Source organism: Grampus griseus, assembly GCF_964374135.1.
Source record: "Grampus griseus genome assembly, chromosome: 1".
NCBI classification, from domain to species: domain Eukaryota; kingdom Metazoa; phylum Chordata; class Mammalia; order Artiodactyla; family Delphinidae; genus Grampus; species Grampus griseus.
In genome coordinates, this window is record NC_139017.1 from 46,226,112 (window position 1) to 46,246,156 (window position 20,045).

General features: G+C 39.6%; 2 protein-coding genes across 4 annotated transcripts in view; both read right to left on the reverse strand.

The window, feature by feature from the left end:
* The window catches only part of CR2 (complement C3d receptor 2), a 34,201-nt gene extending 14,678 nt beyond the window's left edge, over positions 1–19,523 (reverse strand). For 2 of the 3 annotated variants that reach the window (XM_082680790.1, XM_082680789.1), the window contains exons 1-12: positions 8,168–8,232; positions 7,983–8,085; positions 7,261–7,346; positions 5,702–6,091; positions 4,111–4,299; positions 3,926–4,025; positions 3,616–3,698; positions 2,688–3,095; positions 1,910–2,086; positions 1,740–1,830; positions 1,370–1,446; positions 53–457 (exon numbers count right to left, since the gene is read on the reverse strand). In XM_082680790.1, coding sequence (XP_082536916.1) covers positions 53–457; positions 1,370–1,446; positions 1,740–1,830; positions 1,910–2,086; positions 2,688–3,095; positions 3,616–3,698; positions 3,926–4,025; positions 4,111–4,299; positions 5,702–6,091; positions 7,261–7,346; positions 7,983–8,085; positions 8,168–8,219 — 2,161 coding nt within the window. In that variant the 5' untranslated portion in view covers positions 8,220–8,232. Of the gene's footprint in view, positions 1–52; positions 458–1,369; positions 1,447–1,739; positions 1,831–1,909; positions 2,087–2,687; positions 3,096–3,615; positions 3,699–3,925; positions 4,026–4,110; positions 4,300–5,701; positions 6,092–7,260; positions 7,347–7,982; positions 8,086–8,167; positions 8,233–19,377 lie in introns of those variants that run through there. The other variant, XM_082680791.1, reaches the window with a different exon arrangement.
* LOC309828057 (complement component receptor 1-like protein) lies at positions 10,244–14,992 on the reverse strand (the record flags this gene model as incomplete). Its single annotated transcript, XM_082663111.1, has 5 exons — positions 10,244–10,656; positions 11,226–11,311; positions 11,739–11,838; positions 13,190–13,369; positions 14,989–14,992. The coding sequence occupies 5 exons, from the start codon at positions 14,990–14,992 to the stop codon at positions 10,244–10,246; spliced, it is 783 nt and encodes a 260-aa protein (XP_082519237.1).
* Positions 19,524–20,045: the final 522 nt, after the last annotated feature.

Here is a 20,045-nt window from a genome sequence, read left to right on the forward strand (position 1 = left end):
AAACAAGAATAAACAAGTAAATACCTCATTTTCCTCTCCACTGAGTTTTTACCTTTTTCACAAACTGGTATTTCAGGATCCCAGGTGTTATTGGCTTTGCAACGAACCTGATTGCTGCCCTTCAAAGTAAATCCATTATTACACTTGAATATCACACTGTCATTGTAGAAATATGGGGCTTCCTTGCTAGATATCTTGTATCCATTTGCAATGTGGACATGTGAGCACTGAACAGCAGGGAGGGAAAGTTTACAGACAGGAGCGGGGCCACTCCAGATGCCCGTCTCTTGATCGTTGCTTGTACAACGGATGGTGCTCTCCCCAATGAGGTTGAACTTCACTCCTCTCTCTGGCCCGGGGTTACATGTGTAAGTGACTGTGGTACCATATAGGACATCTGAGGAACTCCCTGTGTGTACTCCATTGTAGATAACAGGGGGTGGTGGGCAGGTGATATCTGGAGAGATGAAAAGTTACTGTACAATTCTGTTCCAGTATTAAACACCAAAGAAGAGAAATGAGGCTGGTATGAATCTTTTGTTATCAGGTTTCTTGAAGGATATGGGTGAGATGTGATGATATGCATTCTATCAAAGCTCATTATGACGCAAAATTCAGTTTAAAAGATTTCATAGGAAAGATTTTTGTAATGTGTTAAAAGTGAAGATGTAGATCAATATCATATTGTGAGGCAGTAAAGTCTGATAGCAAATTATTAATTAAGAAAAGAATTCTTTTTTTAATAACCAGCAGGTCAATAAAAGGCACGGGGGATAGAATTAAACTTTTTTGAGATGGTACATTTTTTTGCTGTGGTGATATGACAGGCTAGCCAAGAATATTTATTGTTGATTGAACATCTACTTTTTGACAGGCAATTGTCTCATCTGCAAAGGAGGGATAGTACCATTTAATTATAATAACTTTGAGGTCTGCAGTCTGATGCTAATGTTACAGATAAGAGGCTAGAGTTCAGAGAAGTTACATAAATTGCCCCCGGTCAATAAGCAGCAGAAATAGAACCTGACTTCAGATCCCACACCAGTTCCCTTTCTCTCCACTAAACTACAGTGTACCCAAAATTAAGGATGGTGGCTCACATACTCATTGACCTCACTACTCTTATTCTCCCATATCACAAAAGAGAATCAGTAACTAAATGCATTTAAATTAAGTGATTGCTAGGCTTTGAAGTAAAAGAAAGCAAAACTGTGCAACTATAACTGTTGACACAGTGAATAGAATGGAATCTAATATTCTTAATCCCATAACATGCCTAAAACAGAAATCTCACAGGATTCTAGACTCTCTGTTATTCATATTTATAGATCTCACATTATTCAAGATCCTTTGTTATTTTTCTACTCACCTTTACAGAGACGAATCTCCATAAACCAAGGAATTGTGCCTTGGCACTGCTGATAAACACTCTCGCTTAGCCGGAACCTAGGGACAAAGAGTCATGACATTTTGCCATCTGGTGACCACTAACCTAAGCAAGAGCTATTGGCTCAATAGCAGACACATTACTTTCGGTACAGGAATCAATAGGAACAAAAACGTAGCCAGCAGCAGCACGACCCACTCATTGCACAGCATGGTTTCCGTTAATGGAAACATAGTGATCAACACTTCCATGAACACGTGACAGGAGGGGTCTTTGAGATAAACTCCTACACAGAGCTTGCAGTGTAACTGATAAACCAGACCTAGTTCAGACTGAGACAGTCCTCACTCACCCTTCATCACAAGAAGAGTTGACATCTAGTCTAATAAGTTGGTTCTTGGGTTTTTTAAAGACTTGCTTTCCTATAGGTTCACATTCTGCCACTAAGAAAAGAGAGGAGGATGAGAAATCAACTCAAGGCAATCTCAAAACCAAAAAACATCGACATTCAAAGCCTGGAACCTTTGCATGTTGGGGCAGTGGGTATCCACACTCCCTCAGAGGTACAATGTATGGATTCTTCTCCCACCAGCACATAGCCAGGGTCGCAGCTATATTTTATGGATGTTCCAGGGCCAAAGCGAATCATGTGTCTATCTTCCTTTTGCCCATGGAGGATTTTAGGAGGAGCTTGACAATCTAAAAGAAAGACAGAGAATTTTTCTTATGTAAACAATGATAGAAAGAAACTGAGCCACAGAAAGTGACATTTATGCTACAATTCCACTCTGGTGGCAGTTGTACAGTACAGAAGTAATCTTGTAGCCCAGTTTTGGGTAATTTTAGACCAGTGGTTGTCAATTTTTTTTCTGCATTTAGGCAGCTGCAGATTTTTTTTTTTCCATTCCCACTGGGTGCTCCAATTCCTCTGTTGTACAAGGAATCATCTTGTACATTTCTAATGGGAGATTCTGACCTATCTGTAGGGTTATTTTGCTGAAGTCAAAATCACTTTTCTTTTAAGAAATCACTGTTAAGACAAACATTTTTCCCAGTTGTTTCCCCTTTAAAGAAATAGGCAACTTAGTGGTCCCTAATGATTTTTTTCCCCCAAGGATAATCCTACAAAATGAATGAGAGACAGTGTTTAAAAAGCCTTCTTTATAATTTATCTTCACTATATTTTGTAAAATTGAGGGGACTGGAAGTTGGAAAAGGCCCTGCTGAAGTCCATAACCCCTTCTCTAACGCTTCAGAAGGATGAATCAGTGGCACCTGTTCCGAGCATTGGAATACCCACCCTTTTCACAGACTGGTACCGATGGTTCCCATGTGCCTTGGGCATTACATCGGATTCCCTTGCTGCCCTTCATGGTGAAGCCAAATACGCAAGCAAATACCACAGTGTCATTATAGGAATATTGATCTTTCTGCCCGGATGATATTTGGCCTCTTAGGATCTGGGGAGGTGGACACCGAACCTCAGAAACAGAAAGTTCACAGCGTGGGGCAGGGCCGCTCCAGGTCCCAGTCTTCTGACTATCAGTGGTACAACGGATAGTTCTCTCCCCAGTGAGAATGAAGTTCACTCCTTGCTCTGGGCCCCGGTCACAGGTGTAAGTGACTGTGCTTCCATACCGAACATTCATTGAAGAGCTGCCCGTATGTCTTCCATTGAGAATAGGAGGAGGTGGTGGGCAAAGAATTTCTAGGAAATTACAGAGAGAGATGACAAGATTCCGACTGTACTACAAACAAAGAATGTCTTGGGTGTTGCTACATGCCACTCTCACATCCTGGGTTCAGGGACAGTAATATTGGAATCTGTAATGAATCTGTCAAAGCGGCTATAGCAATATAATTCAGAAAGTATGATTTAAAACTTTATTCCTGAATATATCTACTTTGCTGATCCTTTGATTTCTTTTACCAAGTATGTAATCTCCTTTATGTGCATGGCCTGGCTGGCAATTGTACATAGTTTTCAGAGAAAGAAAAGCTTAGAAACCCTGTTTTACTTGAGTAAGCAAAGGACAAAGAGGTAATTCAAGGATGTTTCAGTGAAGAACATATCCCTTAAAGATCTAAAGATCTCTGGGGGAGATCTTTGCTCTATAAGATCCTATATAGTAAGAAATGCATGAAAACTTTCAGTTAAGCTGAGAATGTGGTGTCCTGTTGAACCTCTGGCCAAGGAACTAGTTGCAAACCACAGTCACTTAACCTACCTTCACATACTGGAAATTTGGTCCAAAAAGTACGCTGTCCAACAATTACACACTGGCTAGAAGGTTGACCTTGTAATCGATACCTGGAGACAAAGGGAGGTCATTCAGAACTATTAGGCAGAACAAAACCCTCTATTTAAAATCCAAATTCACTTAATTTGTGGGCACCAACTCCTTTTATTGGCATTATCTCTCACAACCTTAAGCTGCCCATCGACCGTCACAGAGAAACCTTCTGCAGGTTTCACAGTACACACCATGCACACATAAGTCAAATGAATTAAATCTCATAGGCCCTCTAGACACTCACCCTTCACTACAGAAAAAGTTCACAGTTGCACCAACCCGAAGACTTGTGGGCCTCTTTAACTGCCCATTGAGAAATGGTCCTGGAGGCTTACACTCTGCCTCTAAGAAAACAAGCCAGAGATGAGCAAAGTGTGGCAAGTAACATAGTAGCCCAAATTCTTAACATTGATTGTAAATTTAGGGTACCTTTACATGTGGGAGCGACAGCACTCCAGTCTCCCGAAGACAAACAGCGAATGGTCTTTTCTCCAAGAAGCAAGTAACCAGGTTCACAGCTGTAGGTCACAGACAATCCCGGGGCAAAGGAATCAACGCTCTCCCCTGTGTGATACCCATTGGCGATTGTGGGAAGTGATGGACACTCCAGGGAGATATCTTTACACACACACATTAGGAAAAATGTCATCAGATAGCTCCTTCACAGTCTGTATTTTGACTTAGTACATACATCCAAATAAATGATACATGGTCTATGCTAAGCAGTCGTCATTAATTTTCAACTCAGTCTTTTAAAGATCAAACAGGTATGGTTTAATTATATCCATTTTATACCACAAATAGTACATTATTTTTTATTTTTAGTTACACTTTATGAATCACATCTGCAGCGTGAAAAACTTCAATTACCAAAAAAAAAGTCCATTTTCACTCATACTCTCATTCTACCCTTAAGCCTATTTTCTGCTCCAAAAGTAGCATGTTGTTATTTATGGGGTTATCCTGCCAGATACTAGTAATATAGTGTTTCTGGATCCTATATGTGATATATCTATACACATATTTTGGGTGTGTATGTATACTCAATACATATTATTCTAGGCCCTGCTTTATTTGCTTAATAATCTATATCTTTCCATGTCAATATATATAGGCCTATCTAAATCTTTATAATCTTTAATCCTATCTATAATCTTTAATTGTTTTGCATGGTCACCCCACTTGAGACTATCTTCAGATCTTCCCTCCCTCCAAGACTATATATCTGTTTACAGACAGATAGAACCATATTTTTCTAATAATAATTTTTTGACCCTTTAATCAATTTAGAATTTATCAATATTGTTCTTTATTAAGAAAATAAATATCTTATTTTGATGGTATAATTTTTGTCAAATATTGCCGGTTCCCATAATTACATAACTGAAATTCAGATTTAGAGTTCAGCAACAACATAAACCACACCAAATAATAAGGAAAGGAAGAGCTTACAGTAGTTCTTATTTTCAAAGTTACTTGATTTGAAATGTTATGGCTTAGGACATGAGTTTGAAAAATAGTGGATCACTCAGAAAGTATTTATAGAGGCCAAAGAGAACAGCACATCATTTCTGCCAGACTATACTAACAGCTTTTATAGATCAATTTTAAATCTATTCATTGTGTTTTTGCTATTAGAGCCCACATTTCTTCTCGTTTTAACAATAACCCAGATATGCAGTTGAAAACTGTAAAACCCAATTCCCGCAGTCCAAACAAACTCTGGCCCCCATCCTTGTGGGACTTATTCCATTCAATTATTAGGTGTGTTTAGTTAGATTTTTCCATTACAGTTTAAAATTCTTTGCTCTACTGATGTTTGTTGAATGAACATTTACATCCCTCTACAACCAAGAAAAAGCCAGGAAACTGTAATTTTCACCCTTTCCGTTGTTTCCTCCCTCCACCCTTACCATTCATACATCCACACTGTTCTTCCTTCAGAATGATACCAAACTTAATCTGCACAGAAATGCGAGGCTCCAAGCTCCTGAATCAGTTTTATTTTCATTCTACTCACCACTCTCACAGGTTGGTAGTGGTGTTGGTCCCCATGTTTTATTTGCTTGGCACCAAACAGTTTTGTTTCCTTTCATGGTGAAGTTGGCATTACAGGTAAATGTCACAGAATCACCATGTCTGTATGGTGGTCTAGACATTTTATTTCTGTATCCACCTGGTACTATGGGCTCAGAGCAAATAGAATTTTTATTGTAATATTCACAGATAGGAGCAGCTTTATCCCAGATTCCATTTACATTGTCTTTAGTTATACAAAAAAGAATACTTTCTCCAATGAGGCGGAAGGCACTCGAGCAGCTGTACCTCACCACAGCGTTAACAGCTATGGGACTAGGATGATAACTATTCCGCCCATTTTTGATACGAGGAGGAGGGTCACAAAAAATCCCTGCAAAGTAGAAAAGAAAATATGTGGTCATACTGATCATGACAATAAGATTCAAATTTAGATAAAAGTCCAAATATAGGTCATGTCACTTTTTCAGAAATAGACTTAGAAATTTGTATAATTTATTTCTTACTCATAGTCCCTGCCTGTCCCCAAGTTCCTAAATTCTTACCTTTCTCTTGATCCTCAGCAAACAAAGCAATATAGGACTATAAGCCATCTTGACCAAACAATAACAATGAAACAGAACTTATTAAATAGTTCTGTGTCCAATCAACTTTAATAATGAAACAAAAGGCAAACAGTACATGAAAATAATATGTTAATGACATACTAATCACACGTGGAGAGGCACATGGACTAATGAAATCTGGGCTCATTAGACCTGGTTTCAAATCCCCACAGTCATTCAATAGCTGTGTGACCTTAGGCAAGTCTCACCCTCTTTAAGCCTCAGTTTCCTAGTCTAGTATAATTCAATGTTGTAATGAGAATCCAGTGACATAAAACTACCTGGAAGGGGCAAGTACAGTACCTGGAACATACTAATTGTGCAGTGCCTGTTTCAAACACACAGCTGGTGCTATAAGTAGTGAGACCACATTCTGTCCCGTTACAAAAGATACTGCAGCCTCACTGAAAGTCATTTGTCATCCTTTGATGCTGGTCCCAGTTGAAAGACCCACAGGAAGTGATCAGAGGTTTGGAATAGTGACCTCATACCTTTTATTTATTTGTCCTAATAGGCATGAAGAATATTAATTGTTTATAGTTGTGTTGGTATATGCACACCTTTCCTGAGTGAGTCTTAGAATAAAGGAAAAATTGCCAACCTCCAAAACTTCTGGTTGATTTCCATTTAGCTCCAAGAATTGCTCATCAGATGAGGAAATGGCATAAGAAGACACAGCCAAACCATTTCAGCACATCAGTGTTATTCATTTTCAGTAGGGGTAACTTTCGAGAGCCTTTATCCTTATACACATAGAATACTCAATACCATATGTAGTCAACTGAATAAATTTAGCTTTGTTCTGCATTCTAGAACATACAGAAAAGTGGCATATATATGTTCATATTGATAAGATTTTATAATTGATAAATGCATGAGAATACACCAAAAATCAAGAGGCACGATCCATACTCGATTATTTTTGCTTTCTACTCACGTTCACAGACAGGAAACTTATTATTCCAGAGTACTCTCATTCCTTCTGAGACACACTGACTAGAAGATTGGCCATTTAACCGGTACCTTAAACAATAAGGGGCAGCAAATCATCACCAGAACAAAACAATTCTCGGTTGCATGGAATTCATCACTTCTCTCAAGTATGTGGTATTAATGGCCTCTATTTTTATAAGCATTTCTGGCTTAAGGAAAATGTCTAAGATTGTGAATCAGCCAAGCTATGTGAGGACTTCAGACCAGCTAAAAACACAGAGAAAACAGTCCTAATGATCTGTTCTTTTCTTGAATTCTCTCTTTCCTCTTTGGCATCCAAATATCAAGATTTTCTTGACCATTAGAAGAGCATAACCTCAGTTCCTAGTAAAGAAAACATCAAAGACTTTGTTCCCTAATCTCACTTCAAAGAGCTCCTCTTACTGAACCCCCAACATCTATTCAGACTCCATAATAGAAGCCTTAACTTCGGAGCCCAAACTTTGCTTTTGCACATGATGAAAGGATAATTCTCAGCTTTGGCTGGCCATGCACAATATACACATTTGGAGAAAATCAATGGAATTTGCTTAATAACAGAATTCTTAATCATAAAGGGTAAAGAAAAGGAGAGAAAAGAATTTTAACTACCTTTAAAGGTCACACTTTGCAATGCTTAGCTATGGATCATAGGCCCCAAGTCAGGCCCCATCACCTTGCACTCACCCCTTATCACAAACAAATGCAACCTCTGCCCCAAGCTGGAGATTAGGAGGAGCTACCACATGACCGTTGAGAAGTTGGTCTGGAATGGCATCACATGATTTCGCTAGGAAAAAAGAGACAAGGCTGGCACATGAAGAGTCAGGAAACAGCTAAGTTTCCTTGAGATGGAATAGACCTTTAGGCACCTTCACAGTTGGGGGCTGGATGCCTCCAGGTTCCCAAGGAGGTACACTGCATAGGGTTAGTTCCAATGAGAGTATAGCCAGGCTCACAGCTGTAGGACACTTCCTGTCCAACTGCAAAGAATTCCTCATCCAATCTGTTATAATTACCGTGGTAGATATGTGGAGGTGGTAGACACCCTGAGAAAAGAACAGGACCAGAGTCCTTTTATTTCTGAAATAAGAACTTTCTTCTCTACAACCTAAGCCAACTTGAGGTTGGCAGGAGTTGGATGAAGGTGGTCATGTCAATTCTCCAAAGTATAAGGCAGACACTATTTTGGGTGAGGTGCAGTGGGGCTAACATGTGTTACATATTTTAGACACGATCAACCTTGCATCTATCTTCCTTCTGTACCTTGATCTATGCCAGGAAACGTTATTCCCATTCATCATTTTCCCATTTCATTTAAATGGATATACTCTCATTAATGTTGTAGCCAAGGGAATCAAACTATTATAATGCATTTTTACCACCAAAAATCTCCTCTTTCTTCCTGCTTCCCAAACCACTGATGAAGTTTCTGAGCCTTATGGGAGGCGCTCCCAATGTTGCCAGGTTTTTAGTAAGTCAGGCACTTCTCAATAAGAGTAGGGGAGAAAGGGGGAATGGGGGAAGTGACTTGATCTTAACTCTAGCCTTATTCCATAAAGGCTACATTTTTCAATAGGAGAATGTATAATACCTATAGTAATTTGAATCAAATTCTGATCAGCCCATTTCCCCCATTGGCCTGGCCAATAGGATTGAGAGTTTATTTTATCCTCATTTAAATAAAATCTAATCACATATGATTTTTTTAACGTCTGTATTGGAGTATAATTGCTTTACAATGGTGTGTTAGTTTCTGCTTTATAACAAAGTGAATCAGTTATACATATACATATATCCCCATATCTCTTCCCTCTTGCATCTCCCTCCCTCCCACCCTCCCTATCCCACCCCTCTAGGTGGTCACAAAGCACTGAGCTGATCTCCCTGTGCTATGTGGCTGCCTCCCACTACCTATCTATTTTACGTTTGGTAGTGTATATATGTCCATGCCACTCTCTCACTTTGTCCCAGCTTACCCTTCCCCCTCCCTGTATCCTCAAGTCCATTCTCTAGTAGGTCTACATCTTTATTCCCGTCTTGCCCCTAGGTTCTTCATGATCTTTTTTTTTTTTTTTTAGATTCCATATATATGTGTTAGCATATGGTATTTGTTTTTCTCTTTCTGACTTACTTCATTCTGTATGATAGACTCTATGTCCATCCACCTCACTACAAATAACTCAATTTCGTTTCTTTTTATGGCTGGGTAATATTCCATTATATATATGTGCCACATCTTCTTTATCCATTCATCTGTTGTTGGACACTTAGGTTGCTTCTGTCTCCTGGCTATTGTAAATAGAGCTGCAATGAACATTTTGGTACATGACTCTTTTTGAATTATGGTTTTCTCAGGGTATGTGCCCAGTAGTGGGAATGCTGGGTCGTATGGTAGTTCTATTTTTAGTTTTTTCAGGAACCTCCATACTGTTCTCCATAGTGGCTGTATCAATTTACATTCCCACCAACAGTGCAAGAGGGTTCCCTTTTCTCCACACCCTCTCCAGCATTTATTGTTTGTAGATTTCTTGATGATGGCCATTCTGACGGGTGTGAGATGATATTTCATTGTAGTTTTTATTTGCATTTCTCTAGTGATTAATGATGTTGAGCATTCTTTCATGTGTTTGTTGGCAATCTCATGTGTTTGTTGGCAATCACATATGATTTTAATCATATTAAAATCTCTGATCATTAGCTCTGGTACTACCTGCATTTTTTTAAAATGTCTTCTAATTTCCCCTACATTAATGCATATCTAGCACTGTCCCAGAATATAGTAAATTTCCCAACTCTTCAACATTTAGATACTACTTTCAAAATTTACTTTTAAATTCTTTAACCAGGATACCCAACTACATACACTGTCTTTATCCTCCTCTTCTCATAGGTACCATGTATCTATTCCTCCCAAAGTCTCAATTTATTTCTATGTCCCCAAAGTTTCAGCCCAACTCACCCTTGAAGCACCTTGGCAGTGGAGGGTTCCATTTGCTGTTTGGTTGGCACCATACTGTGTTGCTGCCTTTCATGGTAAAGCCGGGCTTACACTTAAACATCACAGAATCATTTAAGGAAAATGAGCGTCTAAATCCAGATTCCATAATTCCATTTTCAACTTCTGGAATTGGGCATTTGACTACAGGAATACACCGAGGGGGAGGGCTGTTCCAGATGCCAATTCGATTGTCTTTGCTGGTGCAATATATTGACTTTTCACCCACGAGGTCAAACAGCTTTTTCCCATTCTGTCCAACATGGCACTTATAAGTAACCACCATTCCATAGTAAAAGTCCTCGCTACTGCTGCTGTAAAAGCCTCCATTGGAGATGGCTGGGGGTGACTCACAAGGAATAGCTTGGGGAGGATGGGGTACATAGGAAAAGAGAGAAGGCATTTAAATATTATACCTTCTGGGAATTTTGTCTTAACTCTTGCAAACCAAACTTCCACTTAGCCTACAATTAACCCCTATTATTGAAATTCTGTATCCTCATCTCAAAGATGGTTCTAAATGGGAAGTAGCAAGGTAGGAAGATACACAGAACTGGCCTGATAAAAACCCACAAAAATCTGATCTGGTCACCAGTCCTGAACCCCAAAGTACAGATAAACTGTTAAAAAAAGGCACCTAGGTTGGCGAACGTTTTGCATGGATTAAAGTTGGCAGTGTGTAATCTTGTGGCATATTTTAGATTTGAGCACTTATTCACTATGAGATAATGTATCATCAAAAGACAATAAGCAAAGGAATGTGTAATGGGATTGGGGACATGGAAGAAGATAAACCACAGATCTGTGTTCAGAACTACTCAAGCCAAGTGTAACCCACCTGGGTACTTATTTTGATGTGTAGATGCCCACTTTCTCTTTGGAGGGGGACAAGAGGAATTACCTAGGTGCAATAAAGGGAAAATTCTACTCACATTCACAAAAAGGCATTTCCTTATCCCAGGTTACAATATTGTCTGAGATAATACATGTGGCAGAGGAGTCACCAATGAGTCGATATCTAAAGACAAAGAGATGAGTGATCATCTCCCAGCTGGACATTTTAGGAAAGCTTAGTTCTTTTCCCACTGAAAGAATGGCAAAGAATAGAATATCATATATGACAAATAATGGTGACAGATTAAGGACTCATACAAAAGATTCAACAACCTAAAGACAAATGAAACTTGACCTCCTGGTCAGTAACACTGAAGATTTAAAATTGGAAGAAGAATAGCCCAAATCTTTTTCTCTTCTAGGGATCCTCTCTACTAGGTAATCCTGAAGAGTTGCCTCTGGAGCAAATCAGAGAGGTGATTCTCTTTTTACTTATCTATGGTTAAGGGTGGGTGGCAATTACTCAGCTCTCTTTTGGAAGATGGGTGATTTCGGGTTGAAACTAGTGTTCTAATATCCATGTACTCTGGAGATGTCTCCTGGCGACTCACCCTTTATCACAAGAATATGTAATTGTTGACCCAAACACGATACCCCTGGGTGCAAGGACAGAGCCATGGAGGAGTTCTCTAGGACTCACACATGATTTACCTATAAGGGAGAACAAGACAAAACAGGATTTGGGACTGGGATTTGGGGGATGTTTTGTGTTTTACATTAAATTCCAACCTGACTGGACTTGCTGAGTAGTCTACTTATGTTTATTCAAAGAAATTTGGGGCATTTACAAAACTTCTGTCTTCCAAAGAATCGGTCAACACCATAACACTATTTGTTTAATGCATGTAGTCTATGTTTCTGAGCATGGATGCAAACATTATTTGTAGTCAGCCATAATTTATAATCTCTATTTCCCCTTTTTATATTCTGTCAGTTGATGGCAACATCTACCAAGTCTTATGGCTTAAAACAAAAAAAACTCACAGTCATCATTTCCTATCTGTAACTCATTTTCTCTACCCCCTGTCCTTAATTCAATAGATCACCAAGTTTTCATGACTGGATTCCAGAAATCTCTCTCCAAGCCAACTATTTTGCCACCACTATAATCTCTCATTGGATCATCGAGTAATAAAATTTACCTTTCTAATGCTGGTCGCCATTGGTCCAGCACATCTTCTATGCTGCTGCACACATTATCTTTCAGAAGTACAAATGTGGTCACGCCACTCCCCACTTTCAAAAACTTACAATGATTACCATTGTTTATTGGAAAAGAATGCATGGCCCACCACACTTAAACTCCAATACACTTAATCAACTACTATTCCTCATCATGCACCTTATATTCTAACCACTCTGAATTTTTCTGTTTTCCAGAGACATCATATTCTTCCATACCTTTATGCGTTGGCATATGCTGTTTCCTCTGTCTGTAATGCCTAGATTTCTCTATCCTTCTAGATAGTACTTATTATTTACTTCTCTATGATATCATAAAATTTTATCTCTATAATAAAAGAAATTACACCATAGTACAGTATTTGTTTAAAAATCAGTCTTTACAAATAACATAGGACTTCCTCAATGACAGAGACTAGCAGATTAATTTTTATATCTCTTCCAAGCCCCACCATCTAGCCTAACGCTTCATACCCAGTGGTTACTCAAAAATATTTCTTGAATTGAGTTGGGTGAAAACTAATATGAGGTGAAACTAATATTCCTTGTATACTAACTTCTAAGATCACTGTAACACAGTACAGAGACCATAGAACAAGGTCATGAAGATTATAGGATAAACAGGGTTGGCCAGCTGTGCGACTTAACCCCAATACCTGATACTTAATACCCTTAGGAGTAAAAGAAAACATGGAGAACCTAGGAGCCCTTTTCATTTGAGATTACTTACTAACTTTCTCATCTTTTATCTTGAAAATAATAGGTTAGCCCATAGAGACATGCTATAGACCCAAAGATTCTTCTATTACTGATTACTCACGTTTACAGACTGGCTGAGCATCTGACCACTTGGAGGTTTCTAGGCAGGTGATAAAGAATGACCTCTTGACATACCCAGGAAGACATTCATATTGCCAAGTTGTCCCAACAGCAAACTCAGACTGATCACTCTGAATTTTAGGCTTAGCAAAAGGATACCTTGGCAGGAACTTACACTGACCTAGAGACAAAGACCACAGGAATATCAAAACTAAGAGAGACTAAAATCTCTATTCGGCTTGTTTTGTCACCAGTTACAATGACAACTTTGATCTTTAGACAGTAAACCCAAGATGTCAATATTTTCTGGGTCAAAGAAGATATTGCGGTATGAATGCATATTGAATGCAAGAGAAATAAGCTCGGGAGTTCAAAGGCATTTTAGGATAGACTTCAGAAGAAGAGCTGGAGAAAATCATTTTTTAGTAAAATTCCATAAAGGCCCTGGAGTTGTTCTATCTTCTTACAACCTCATAAATAAAAACTAAAACCTTATAAGTAAAAACTTTTCTGGAAAAGCACAGGAAACAAGTATATCAGACCTTGAAAGCTCATCACATGCATGATCCTCTAAAATTACTTTAATGAATTAACATTACTATCTTAGTCATTAAACCTTTAGGTCCTAGCAAGAAGAAAATAGCGTTGTTTTTTATTCTTTATTATTTTATTCCATTAACCTAGTAGAGTAATATACCCCCAAAAGAGTTAATACTTCCTGATGGGTACCAGATAAAAGGAGCCAGTTTTTTCAAGACACTTCTCTGTGACTTAAAATAATTATGATGATGATGATGAAGATGAAACAAATCTTATTCTAGGAGATGGGTAAGAAACTGTAACACCCAGATACTTGAGGATGTACCTGGAAAAGAATTTTTCTAGGTATGAAAGAGAGTTCAAGTTTCAACTCCAGAATGGTGGTATATTTGAATATCAAATTTATAAATCTCCTTTTTCAAACAAATCTGAAACTGATACAGGTGCAAGTCAAAGAACAAACATGGACTAACTGACACAAAGGTAAACACAGAACTCCCAAAGTTGTGGCCAGACCCAGCCTTTTTGTGGCCCAACACTTCTGTTGGAGAAGTCATATGGACAGGATCTAAGAATAGCCATTACTGTTGGGACCCAGATCCCACTGTAGGTCTCCTATTTCTTTCCTCAACTCCTTTGGTTTCCTCCATTAACACCTACAAATGTTTCCAAATGCATACTTTCTCAAAACAGCAAGACTCTATAGGGAAAGTCAGGGTTTGACCTCAATGAAGACCAACTTCACGACCCTGCCATTATTTGTACTAATTCACCCTAATCAAATGATTTAACCTGTAATTATCCAATGTGAATAAGAACAATCCTAAATAATTTTCCACAATCTGAAAACCAATTTGGGTTTACAAGATTTAATCAATAGTGATGACATGGACCGAGAAGTAACCAAGATCTTGAGGCAAAAAAAGTAGAAGGTGAAAGGAGATAAGAATCATACTTTCTGGATGAGAAACAATGGGAAATTTTTATCTTCAATGAGACTTAGGGACATCTCTCTCTCGGGGGACACCAGCTCTTATTAGTAATGATATTGCCAAAATTCCAGGTCACAAGACAGAATTTCCAGCAATCATGTTCTCTTCCATATCAGAAAAGGGAAAGTTAGCCTATGAACCATTAAGTAACATTAATTTTCTTAAGAGTCATTGGACCCTCTTCACATCTTTTTAAAATCAGGAGTAAACATCAGTGTAGATCATGACTGGATCTAAAATAGAATATAGTGACAAAACATTGACATACGCATCCCTTGAACCATGTTAAAAGTAACTAGGCAAAGGACTTTCTAGAGAACAGAAATACATTTAACTCTTTATTTGTGTCTAAGGGGATTTACCTGGACTGGCTTAGAAATCCATTTGAAATGAATGAAGAACAAATATACAAGATGATCAAAATAACCCTGAAATTTAGGTCAGATAGCAGGTAGGAGGAAATATTATTATTGATAATGAGAATTATTATGATCAGATAACATAACACTGGGTTTCCTGTCTATCTGATCATTTTTGAATGATGGGTGTGCATATGAACCCAGATACTGTCTTAAGCACAGAATATGCATCAGTGAACATTAGACACAAGGCTCTCACATTCATGGAATTTATATTCCAATAGAGGGAGAGGGACCATAAATAAATACCAATAAATAAATAGATGGTAGGTAAAGGAAATAAACAGGGTGATGTAACAAAATGTAATGCAATGGAAAAAGGAGGGGGCAGGATGGCATATGACTTCAGTTATGATGGTTAAAGAAGGCTTATGAAGAGGAGACATTTGAGTTATGACTGAAGGATAAGAAGGTGCCAGACAGGTAAAGTGCTGGGTAAAAGCATTTTAGGCAGAAGCCTAACAGCAGGGATGGATTTACTATACTTTAGGGGTAAACGGAAAGCAAGTGTGGCTGGAACTTAGTGATCAGAGTGAAATGGAATCGAGTTAAAAAGCCCAGAAGGTAGGATTGCACAGGGCTTCGTAGTCCACAGGAGGATGTCCCCATCTTATTCTGGGTAGGAGTCACTGGAGAGCTCAAGCAAGAGAGTCACATGGCCTGATTTAACTTTTTAAAAATATAGTCTGGCAATTGGATGGAGAATGGACTGGACTTTTACTTTCAGAAGTAGGGAGTGCAGTTTGGAAGCTATTATAGTAGCTTAGACCAAAATAATGAAGCTTGAGCACAAGGAGACAGTGAGAAATGGGTGACTGTTGTACTTAAATGTGGGGCTAAGGGAATGAGAGGATTCAGTAATGACTTTTAGGCTTTTGACTTGAGCGACTTGGTTGATGGTAATACCATGTACTGAGATTCATCAGGCAATAAAGACAGATAAAGGTCTTGATCTCATAGAACTTGTATACCAGTGAGGGAACAAGCAAGTAAATGAATAAGAAGGTTTTATATGATGATAGGTGCTCTGTGGAAAATAAAACATGGTTATGTGATAGAGAGTGACCTGGGGAATAGACTACTTCAGGTAAGAGTCAGAGCGTCGCAGAAAAGTGTCAGTGGAGCTGAGATCTGAATGTTGAGGAGACAGGTAAGGGATGACCCATAGAAGAGCATTTTAAGAGAGGAACACCTAGTGCATAGCTAAACAAACATGACTCCACTTAAGGAATAGAAAGAAGGCCAGTGTGGCTGGAGAAGAATCAGTGAGGGAGGAGTACAGAGAACTTCAGAGAAGCAGAGGCCTGGAGTTGAGGTTAAGGAGCATGGATTTTGTCCTAATGTGATGGGTAGCCCTTGACAGGTTTTAACCAGAGGAGAGGAAAAGATCTGATCTCAGATGGAGGTAGATGATTGGAAAATAAGGGAATTCCTACTTGATGATTTTATTTTCTTAGTGTTGGTTAAGGTGAGGCAGTCAGTCAAGGCAAGAGTGAAATTTAAGAGCACAGGAAATTTGAATTGGCTTATGCAAATAGATAAAAGGAGAAAAATGAAAACACTCTGAGAAGGAAATTTGCTCTTTAAGACACTTGCTTCAGAATTTTCCAGAGTGCTTGTTAAATCTCAGCTTCCTGGGCCACCCCCACCCCAAACATATGAATCTCTGGAAGGTGAGATGGAACCCAGAAACCTGTATTTTTAAAAGGCTCCACGATTCCTCAAAAAATTAACAACAGAACTACCATACGATCCAGCAATTCCACTTCTGGGGATATATACAAAGGAAATGAAAACACTAACTTGAAAAGATAACTACACCCCCATGTTCACAGTGGCATTATTTACAAATGGAAACATAGCCAACTCATGGAAACAGCCTAGGTGTCCATCAATAGATGAATGGATAAAGAAGTTGTGGATGAATATATACAATGGAATATCATTCAGCCATTAAGAAAACAAGGGAATCCTACCACTTGCAACCACATGGATGGACCTTGAAAGCATTATACTAAGTGAAATAGTGAAATAAGTCACACAGAGACATACATATAATGTATGATCCCACTTTTATGTGGAATCTAAAAACAAAAAGACAAAGTTTGGAAAAAAGATCAGATTTGTGGTTATTGGAGGCAGGGAGTGGGAGGAGAGAGAATTGGAGGAAGGTGGTCAAAAAGTTCAAACTTCCAGTTATAAGAAAAATAAATACTAGTGATGCAATGTCCAACACGATGATTATAGTTAACATGGTTTTATGATACATAGGAAAATTGTTAATAGAGTAGATCCTAAGAGTTCTCATCACAAGGAGAAAATTTTTCTTTTCTTTTTATTGTATCTATATGAGATGACGGATGTTAACTAAACTTACTATGGTAATCATTCCACAATATATGTAAATCAAACCATCATGCAAAAGTCAGGAGGGGGCGTGGGTATAGCATGAGCAAAGGACTTTGGGGTGTCAGTCAGGCAAGAAGATGAGCAGTGCATTTGTGATAAGAAGCAGTGGGGAATCAGGAGGGGCATGCTTAGGTGAGAGCCAATTACCAAAGGATTGAAAGGCTGAAGACAGATCTTTTTTTTTAATTCCAAAGGCAGTAGGAAGCCCTTTTAGATTTTTGAGCAAGGGAGTGGAATAATGAAAAAAAATGTTTTTAAATTTTAGTTTTCACCATTGGAAAAGTTAAAGACTGGTATCAGAATTACCTGTAAGAGAGGAGGTTGTTACAAAGGAAATCATAATGAATATGGTTAGAATATTGGTGTAAGAATAAGACAAACAACAGAAGCACATTAGCTGTGACAGTCGACAGAAAGGTAGACCTGATCTTTCGTGCATCTGGAGTTAAATGACCGAAAGGGTGGTCCTGCTCTGGTACTGGAAGGGGATGCTCTGGCATCCTTGTAGGGTACAATGAATTGACAGGACTGGAAAAGAAGTTATTTTCAATTGATAGCATCCTCTCTGAAATTTAGAAAAAGGAATGGAATTCTGGTAAGAAGTCAGGTCGGGAACTGTGACACACGGAGGTGTTAGAGAATGCTGTGAAAGTGTTTGTTCAAAGAGTTAACATGCAGGAGAGAGAGAGATGAAGATAATGGTTTGGGGAAATGTTCAGTTAAGGGTCAGGATAAAGTTGAATGTCAGGAAGCAGACAAAGTGAACTGTAATAGAACAAACGTATGCACTGTCCCTTAACAAGCTGGGCGTGGTCAAGCTTAAATGCTGACTCCATCAAAACAGGTCCAGACAGTCGTCTTATTACTGGCATCTAGTAGTGACATCCAACATCTAACTTTCATTTGCCTAATTTCATCTGATATTCAGGGCAGCCAAGTAAGGGTAGGGCTGCTTATCTCTAGTTTCATTTTACCGATGAAGAAACTGAGGCGAGGGAGCAAAATGACTTGCCAAAAGTCACACAGTATTGAGGTCTGTATACAGTAAACTTCTTAATAAACTGGGAATCCAATGTACTCTGAAAATTATTAAAAAGTTATACCTATCTTATCACTTAGAGACTCCAATCTTTAAAAATTACAATACTTCTTTAAAATTAAGCCAGTCTGAAGGAAGAAAATTATAATAAACATTTAATGACACCTTCTGGAGCTCTTACCATTACAGAAGGTAAATAACACAAAGAACTGCAGTTTTTATTCACGTATCAACTTTTCTAAATAACTCCAGATGTTTGTCGTTTAGACCCACGCCTGGGGATCAGACATTATTCTTATTCTGGGAAGGCAGCAGGAGGCTGTGCTGCTTTTACCAGGCAGGAGGGAGTTCAGTGTGCACAGAAACTCCCGCGCCTAGCGGAGCATGCAACAGATTCGCATGCACTCAGCACGAGTAGGCTTCGGATACGTGTCCGGGCGTTAGAGCTCAAAGACCTCCAGACCCAGAGCGCTGAGCACCTGCTGAGTCCCGGGGGCGGGGAGCCCGGAGGGCACAGAGCGGGCACGCCACGCCACAAGCCACACTGGGCAGATCACATAGTGCAGATCACATAGTGCGTTTCTGATGCAGCCTGCAATTCTAGTGGTCCCAGCCCAGGAGGAGCGAGCGGGGACGTTCAGGACCAAGATATCTCGGGGTCCCCCAAAGCGAGCGAGGCATGCAAGACTTCCCCGCCTTCTAACTTTTGCCTGTCTCCTTTGCATCGCGGCACAGAGTCCGTCCCAGCCCCAGACGCGTCCCTACCTCCGTGCTCCCATTCCCAGCTCACCGAGGACCCCTGGCACGGCGAAAGCCAAGAAAACCCAGAGCGGACCCGAGGCGCCCATGCCAAGGCTGCAGCCCCAGCGGCTGGATGCGTCTGAGACCCGCAAGCCTCCGGCAGCTCCGGGATGACAGGGCTGGAGAAGGGGGCAGCTGCAAGCAGGGGAAGGTGGGCCCTTAAGTAGTGTCTAGCACCACGTGCTAGCTTGAGCGCGCACCTGCTGGCTGCTGGGGGCGGGACCACGCGGTGAGGGCTGCAGAGCGGGCGAGGGGTTGGCCGGGGGCGGGCGGGCAGAAGAACTCTGATTCAGTCTTTGGCTCAGACTCTACTCGTCAGTGCAGTGGCTTTCCAACGTTTTTGACCACGCCACCCAGTGCATCCACTTTTGTCTCTCTGGAGAACTGAAACAAAATAGTACTGGCTTTACTAATGTACAACGCTCGCTTCCATTCTATTCTATTCTGTTCTATTCTATTATCAACGCCTTTCCTTTCCACTCCTCCCCTTTCCTCCCATTCCCTCCCTTCCCCTTCACTCCCCTCCCCCTCTCTCTTGAAAATTCTGGTTTGGATTCGCTAAATTCATTTCAAAAGTTATTAATGTTTCCAACCCTCCGTTTGAAAACCGTTTATTTACAAAGGAAACTTAGGAACAGCAACCAGCTCTGCTGTTCT